General features: G+C 32.9%; 1 protein-coding gene across 1 annotated transcript in view; it reads right to left on the bottom strand.

Moving 5' to 3' along the window:
- Nucleotides 1-259: 259 nt before the first annotated feature.
- LOC127718225 (uncharacterized) overlaps nucleotides 260-8,150 on the bottom strand; it is a 92,493-nt gene continuing 84,602 nt past the window's right edge. The window contains exon 17 of the mRNA XM_052224205.1: nucleotides 260-335. Coding sequence (XP_052080165.1) covers nucleotides 313-335 — 23 coding nt within the window. The 3' untranslated portion in view covers nucleotides 260-312. The remainder of the gene's footprint in view (nucleotides 336-8,150) is intronic.

Here is an 8,150-nt window from a genome sequence, read left to right as displayed (position 1 = left end):
CATGAAATAATCGTAAAAGAACAAGAAAAAAGAGATAAATTTTGCGACCAACATTTGTGTTCCTCTTCTATATTTCCACCAGAGACTGTTTTCTTTCAGATTTATACAAATATGACGATACATTATAATCTATAAAATTAGTTTAATTTATTTGTAAGAAATGATGGAAAAACATTGATCGAGCTTTATACAAATTTATATAATGCAACAAAAAAATGTATTCCGGCTTGTTTTTAAATTAGTTTCGTGTTTACAAACATACATCATGTACATGGAGATGCATACCGTTATAATCGAAAGTAAAAACATTACTTACCTTCTGTAGGCTTTGTTTTCTACAAAAGTATGCAAAAGAACTTAAAGAAATGAACATTTACATATAATACAAACTATTATATAGATATAAGAAGATGTGGTATGAGTGCAAATGAGACAACTCTCCATCCAAGTCAAAATTTTTAAAAGTAAACCATTATAGGTCACAGTACGGTCTTCAACACGGAGCCTTGGCTCACACCGAACAGTAAGCTATAAAGGGCCCCCAAATTACTAGTATAAAACCATTCAAACGGGAAAACCAACGGTCTAATCTATATAAAAAACGAGAAACGAGAAACACTTATGAACCACATCAACAAACGACAACTACTGAACATCAGATTCCTGACTTAGGACAGGTGCAAACAAATGCAGCGGGTTTAAACGTTTTAATGGTACCAAACCTTCACCCTTTTTCTGAAACAATAGTGTAACATCACAACATAGAAAGACACACTATAAAATATCAACTGAAATAGCTTAATTCAATCAAAGGACATATTAACACCATTGAACCTACACTGAACAAATACATTTGACCTATGATACAATGTAAATACAAAATAAATAATTAATGTATTCAACAACTACAAACATTTACCAGTAATATCTCACATGTAAGTACTATTCCATATAAGATTAAGGCGAGGGAAACATAACAAGTTTCCAACGGCCTTATTCATTTTATGTTGAATTCTGTGGTCACAGTTAGAAAAAAAAGTTAAATGTTCGTTCTATATTCTTTTCTCCTGTGACAACTAACAATTCATTTTAACTTGATTAAAATTGCGCAGAAGTTTTACTCGTACCAGAGTTATTTAATCGAAGAAGCAGAATTATAAATAATATCTTAATAGTTTTACTAAAAACTCTTTTTGAAAACAACATATCAATCATTTTCAAATCCAACGTTTTTTCATAAAGGGGATAAGTGAAGGCCTTATAGAAACATGAAATAATTACTAGTCCTTAGAAGAAATATTCGTCGCCTAACAACACAGGAGTTTAAACGTTCTCTCAGCTGGTATTTTCGCAAATACCACTTCTGAACATTATATTTCCCTTTTATCTGTGAGGTATACATATTTGTTTGCCAATGTTTACCTGACTATATATTCATTGTCCAGTAAGTTTTATGTTTATCCCTGTTTCTCTTTTGCTATTAGTAACAAGTCAATTCAAGAGGCTAAGTACTCTTAGGTTGTTTTGAGGATCTGTCACTTTTGACACGGTAATCTTTATAATGGATTTGATTGTTCTGTTACAGGGTAGCGTTTTCTGTAGTCAGTCATTTTATCTATTTGTTGTTGAATCATTGGTCTTAATCAAAAATGAGGAAGAACGTTACAAATAAGTTTACACACATGTCCTTGTGCAAAACATACATTATGAATCGCGTCAGGGGTATATGTTTTATATGTCTATGATATGTTTTGTGTTAAATTACACTTGGTGTTGTTAACAAGTCTATGTAAAATAACTACAAATATCCTCAACGTTTTTTGATTTAGGTGATTTACAGCTTGTCATAAAGTGTAAGCAGTTGTTCACCATATGCATATATTAATTAAGAAGTCTCATTGTCTTTCATGCGCTTCGGTCCCTATATCAATGACGTATATCAAGATATTGTCGTTTTCAAACCCACATTTAGATCAAACATGCATGGTCAGGTATGTCCCAGAGATATCTTCTCTTGGCATGAATAAACAGACATTGTTTTATTAAAGTTTGCTCTTATAAATCATTTTTAATTAAGGAACGTATCTCCCTCTTGCAAGGATTTTGTTCAGGTTTGACTATACCGTTGGCCTTTTTAGTATATATTAACTCTCGAATGGTGTTATGAGGTTTTGGATATTCAAAATATTATGGCTTCTATCATAACTAAAACGACAGTTATTGTCGAAATGCGCATCTGGGGCAGTAAAATTGAAACCGTTAAAGTTATTACTTTCAGTGGGTCGAATGAGCTGCTGGTGGACGGAGAACAGCTAGTCCCTCCAGAGTATCATTAGTCTAGTAGCTCAGGAATTCTCTACTGGAATGAAGAAACTAATACTGTTTAATTGAAATTTGTACTTATAAGTCTTATAAAAACAACACGTTAAAAATTTCGTGCATCCGAAGCGCTTTTCTGGATTTACCTTCATCAGGAATGTTCAATGCCGAATATTTGAAAGCCAATGATGTATATAAACCGAAACAGTTAAAGAGGTATATGATCAAAAAGGATCTAAAAAATAGCCAAATCCATCTGTGGTGAATTTTGCCTGAGGGTTTGGAAACCTTAGATTCTCTATAATTTAAAAAAAAATATAAAAGGACAATTCTAAATTGAAGATTGGATACTCACTCGTGCAAATCTGTTGTCCGAATTTGACTATACATTTTTGACCTTTACGGTTATATTTCCTCTTGAAATTTTTAGTAGGTGTTGTTTGTTCGAAATATTTGGCTTCTATCAAAACTGAAGACACAGTAACTGTCAAATGCGCTTTTGGTGCAGTACAATTTGTAACGTTAAATTTATTACTACCAGTTAAACGATATATCTGCTGTTGGTTGGTGGACTGTTAGTTCCCGAAAGTATCAGTAGCCCTGTAGTTCAGTACTTCTCTATTCACAAGATCATACGGATGTCGTTATATTGGAACTTGTTATAAATCTTAGAAATAATTGTTAATTAACGAATGTATCTCCTTAATTCAAAGTGTACCCTTGTCCGGGTCGGGCTTTACTTTTTGATCTTTTTCTTTTGTATAAAAATTTGTATTTTGGTCGCTCATTTCAAATATTGTGGCATCGCACATCGCTGCAGAGACGGTAATTGTTGAAATGCGCATTTAGCACAGTAAAATGTGTACCATTTATGATTTTAATACACATCTATGATTATGAAGTGAAGGCCTTATAGAAACATGAAATAATTACTAGTCTTTAGAAGAAATATTCGTCGCCTAACAACACAGGAGTTTAAACGTTCTCTCAGCTGGTATTTTCGCAAATACCACTTCTGAACATTATATTTCCCTTTTATCTGTGAGGTATACATATTTGTTTGCCAATGTTTACCTGATTATATATTCATTGTCCAGTAAGTTTTATGTTTATCCCTGTTTCTCTTTTGCTATTAGTAACAAGTCAATTCAAGAGGCTAAGTACTCTTAGGTTGTTTTGAGGATCTGTCACTTTTGACACGGTAATCTTTATAATGGATTTGATTGTTCTGTCACAGGGTAGCGTTTTCTGTAGTCAGTCATTTTATCTATTTGTTGTTGAATCATTGGTCTTAATCAAAAATGAGGAAGAACGTTACAAATAAGTTTACACACATGTCCTTGTGCAAAACATACATTATGAATCGCGTCAGGGGTATATGTTTTATATGTCTATGATATGTTTTGTGTTAAATTACACTTGGTGTTGTTAACAAGTCTATGTAAAATAACTACAAATATCCTCAACGTTTTTTGATTTAGGTGATTTACAGCTTGTCATAAAGTGTAAGCAGTTGTTCACCATATGCATATATTAATTAAGAAGTCTCATTGTCTTTCATGCGCTTCGGTCCCTATATCAATGACATATATCAAGATATTGTCTTTTTCAAACCCACATTTAGATCAAACATGCATGGTCAGGTATGTCCCAGAGATATCTTCTCTTGGCATGAATAAACAGACATTGTTTTATTGAAATTTGCTCTTATAAATCATTTTTAATTAAGGAACGTATCTCCCTCTTGCAAGGATTTTGTTCAGGTTTGACTATACCGTTGGCCTTTTTAGTATATATTAACTCTCGAATGGTGTTATGAGGTTTTGGATATTCAAAATATTATGGCTTCTATCATAACTAAAACGACAGTTATTGTCGAAATGCGCATCTGGGGCAGTAAAATTGAAACCGTTAAAGTTATTACTTTCAGTGGGTCGAATGAGCTGCTGGTGGACGGAGAACAGCTAGTCCCTCCAGAGTATCATTAGTCTAGTAGCTCAGGAATTCTCTACTGGAATGAAGAAACTAATACTGTTTAATTGAAATTTGTACTTATAAGTCTTATAAAAACAACACGTTAAAAATTTCGTGCATCCGAAGCGCTTTTCTGGATTTACCTTCATCAGGAATGTTCAATGCCGAATATTTGAAAGCCAATGATGTATATAAACCGAAACAGTTAAAGAGGTATATGATCAAAAAGGATCTAAAAAAATAGCCAAATCCATCTGTGGTGAATTTTGCCTGAGGGTTTGGAAACCTTAGATTCTCTATAATTTAAAAAAAAATATAAAAGGACAATTCTAAATTAAAGATTGGATACTCACTCGTGCAAATCTGTTGTCCGAATTTGACTATACATTTTTGACCTTTACGGTTATATTTCCTCTTGAAATTTTTAGTAGGTGTTGTTTGTTCGAAATATTTGGCTTCTATCAAAACTGAAGACACAGTAACTGTCAAATGCGCTTTTGGTGCAGTACAATTTGTAACGTTAAATTTATTACTACCAGTTAAACGATATATCTGCTGTTGGTTGGTGGACTGTTAGTTCCCGAAAGTATCAGTAGCCCTGTAGTTCAGTACTTCTCTATTCACAAGATCATACGGATGTCGTTATATTGGAACTTGTTATAAATCTTAGAAATAATTGTTAATTAACGAATGTATCTCCTTAATTCAAAGTGTACCCTTGTCCGGGTCGGGCTTTACTTTTTGATCTTTTTCTTTTGTATAAAAATTTGTATTTTGGTCGCTCATTTCAAATATTGTGGCATCGCACATCGCTGCAGAGACGGTAATTGTTGAAATGCGCATTTAGCACAGTAAAATGTGTACCATTTATGATTTTAATACACATCTATGATTATGAAGTGAAGGCCTTATAGAAACATGAAATAATTACTAGTCTTTAGAAGAAATATTCGTCGCCTAACAACACAGGAGTTTAAACGTTCTCTCAGCTGGTATTTTCGCAAATACCACTTCTGAACATTATATTTCCCTTTTATCTGTGAGGTATACATATTTGTTTGCCAATGTTTACCTGATTATATATTCATTGTCCAGTAAGTTTTATGTTTATCCCTGTTTCTCTTTTGCTATTAGTAACAAGTCAATTCAAGAGGCTAAGTACTCTTAGGTTGTTTTGAGGATCTGTCACTTTTGACACGGTAATCTTTATAATGGATTTGATTGTTCTGTTATAGGGTAGCGTTTTCTGTAGTCAGTCATTTTATCTATTTGTTGTTGAATCATTGGTCTTAATCAAAAATGAGGAAGAACGTTACAAATAAGTTTACACACATGTCCTTGTGCAAAACATACATTATGAATCGCGTCAGGGGTATATGTTTTATATGTCTATGATATGTTTTGTGTTAAATTACACTTGGTGTTGTTAACAAGTCTATGTAAAATAACTACAAATATCCTCAACGTTTTTTGATTTAGGTGATTTACAGCGTGTCATAAAGTGTAAGCAGTTGTTCACCATATGCATATATTAATTAAGAAGTATCATTGTCTTTCATGCGCTTCGGTCCCTATATCAATGACGTATATCAAGATATTGTCTTTTTCAAACCCACATTTAGATCAAACATGCATGGTCTGGTATGTCCCAGAGATATCTTCTCTTGGCATGAATAAACAGACATTGTTTTATTGAAATTTGCTCTTATAAATCATTTTTAATTAAGGAACGTATCTCCCTCTTGCAAGGATTTTGTTCAGGTTTGACTATACCGTTGGCCTTTTTAGTATATATTAACTCTCGAATGGTGTTATGAGGTTTTGGATATTCAAAATATTATGGCTTCTATCATAACTAAAACGACAGTTATTGTCGAAATGCGCATCTGGGGCAGTAAAATTGAAACCGTTAAAGTTATTACTTTCAGTGGGTCGAATGAGCTGCTGGTGGACGGAGAACAGCTAGTCCCTCCAGAGTATCATTAGTCTAGTAGCTCAGGAATTCGCTACTGGAATGAAGAAACTAATATTGTTTAATTGAAATTTGTACTTATAAGTCTTATAAAAACAACACGTTAAAAATTTCGTGCATCCGAAGCGCTTTTCTGGATTTACCTTCATCAGGAATGTTCAATGCCGAATATTTGAAAGCCAATGATGTATATAAACCGAAACAGTTAAAGAGGTATATGATCAAAAAGGATCTAAAAAATAGCCAAATCCATCTGTGGTGAATTTTGCCTGAGGGTTTGGAAACCTTAGATTCTCTATAATTTAAAAAAAAATATAAAAGGACAATTCTAAATTAAAGATTGGATACTCACTCGTGCAAATCTGTTGTCCGAATTTGACTATACATTTTTGACCTTTACGGTTATATTTCCTCTTGAAATTTTTAGTAGGTGTTGTGTGTTCGAAATATTTGGCTTCTATCAAAACTGAAGACACAGTAACTGTCAAATGCGCTTTTGGTGCAGTACAATTTGTAACGTTAAATTTATTACTACCAGTTAAACGATATATCTGCTGTTGGTTGGTGGACTGTTAGTTCCCGAAAGTATCAGTAGCCCTGTAGTTCAGTACTTCTCTATTCACAAGATCATACGGATGTCGTTATATTGGAACTTGTTATAAATCTTAGAAATAATTGTTAATTAACGAATGTATCTCCTTAATGCAAAGTGTACCCTTGTCCGGGTCGGGCTTTACTTTTTGATCTTTTTCTTTTGTATAAAAATTTGTATTTTGGTCGCTCATTTCAAATATTGTGGCATCGCACATCGCTGCAGAGACGGTAATTGTTGAAATGCGCATTTAGCACAGTAAAATGTGTACCATTTATGATTTTAATACACATCTATGATTATATGGTAAGCTAAACTTTACTAATTGACCACCACTACGGATTTAACATATAACATGTGTAAGAATAAACGTCGCGCGCTTATTATCGTTTCCGAATCCTTTACTTCTTATGAATTCTCTACACCATACATTCAGTAAAAAAATGCATATCAGCTTTCCTACTCTTGATTCTCTCAAATGTGCATTACAAGTTTGGTATATGTAACTATAGAAATAATTAACCGATAATTACTCAAGTGATTGAAATCACAGTTTCTACCGTATGACTCGCTTTTTAAATAAAGAAAAAGCATCATATGGACTATTTTTTACATATGAGAAAAAAGCTGTTTCTTTCCTGTTCAATTGTTTGATTAAATATACATAATTATTTACTAGCACTTGGCCGTTACTGCAGCTGGTAAACTCTAGTCCTGGATGGTATCATCAGCTTAGTATTAAGTTCGTCGGTTTCTAACTTTCTTTAGTCGATTAACTTAGAAATTATTTAGAAACGTAAGTTTCACCTCCATCATGAAAAGTTTAAATGATGGAAAGGGAGATAAATAAAAGCATTAAAATAAAACACAGTTTTTATGTAATGAAACTTTCAAATACGTTGAAACAACAGCATCAACAATACATGTACATGTTTATTGTATATGCGTCAAGATTCAATTCACATTTTCTTCTATATCTATTATCTAATAACCTGATGTTAGGTAGGGCTATCCCCTTTGCTTAATACAATGCAGCGTCACATTTTCCCCTTGGGAAACAGTCAAATCAAAAATATTGAAAGCCAGGGATAAAATTGAGAATGGAAATGGGGAATGTGTCAAAGAGACGTATATATACTTAAATACTTGATGAATTATTTAAGCAATAGCCATACAAAAAAATAGAATTAGTCTTTCTGGCCGATGTAAGATATTATGCGACCTGCAGCAATATAACTGGTCGCAAAAGCATGTCATGGAGAAAATGTATATAATTTTTTTATATAAGTCATA

Source organism: Mytilus californianus, unplaced genomic scaffold (assembly GCF_021869535.1).
Source record: "Mytilus californianus isolate M0D057914Y unplaced genomic scaffold, xbMytCali1.0.p SCAF_10, whole genome shotgun sequence".
NCBI lineage: Eukaryota > Metazoa > Mollusca > Bivalvia > Mytilida > Mytilidae > Mytilus > Mytilus californianus.
Note: the sequence above shows the minus strand (reverse complement) of the source record. Positions and strands in the feature narration are given on the sequence as shown.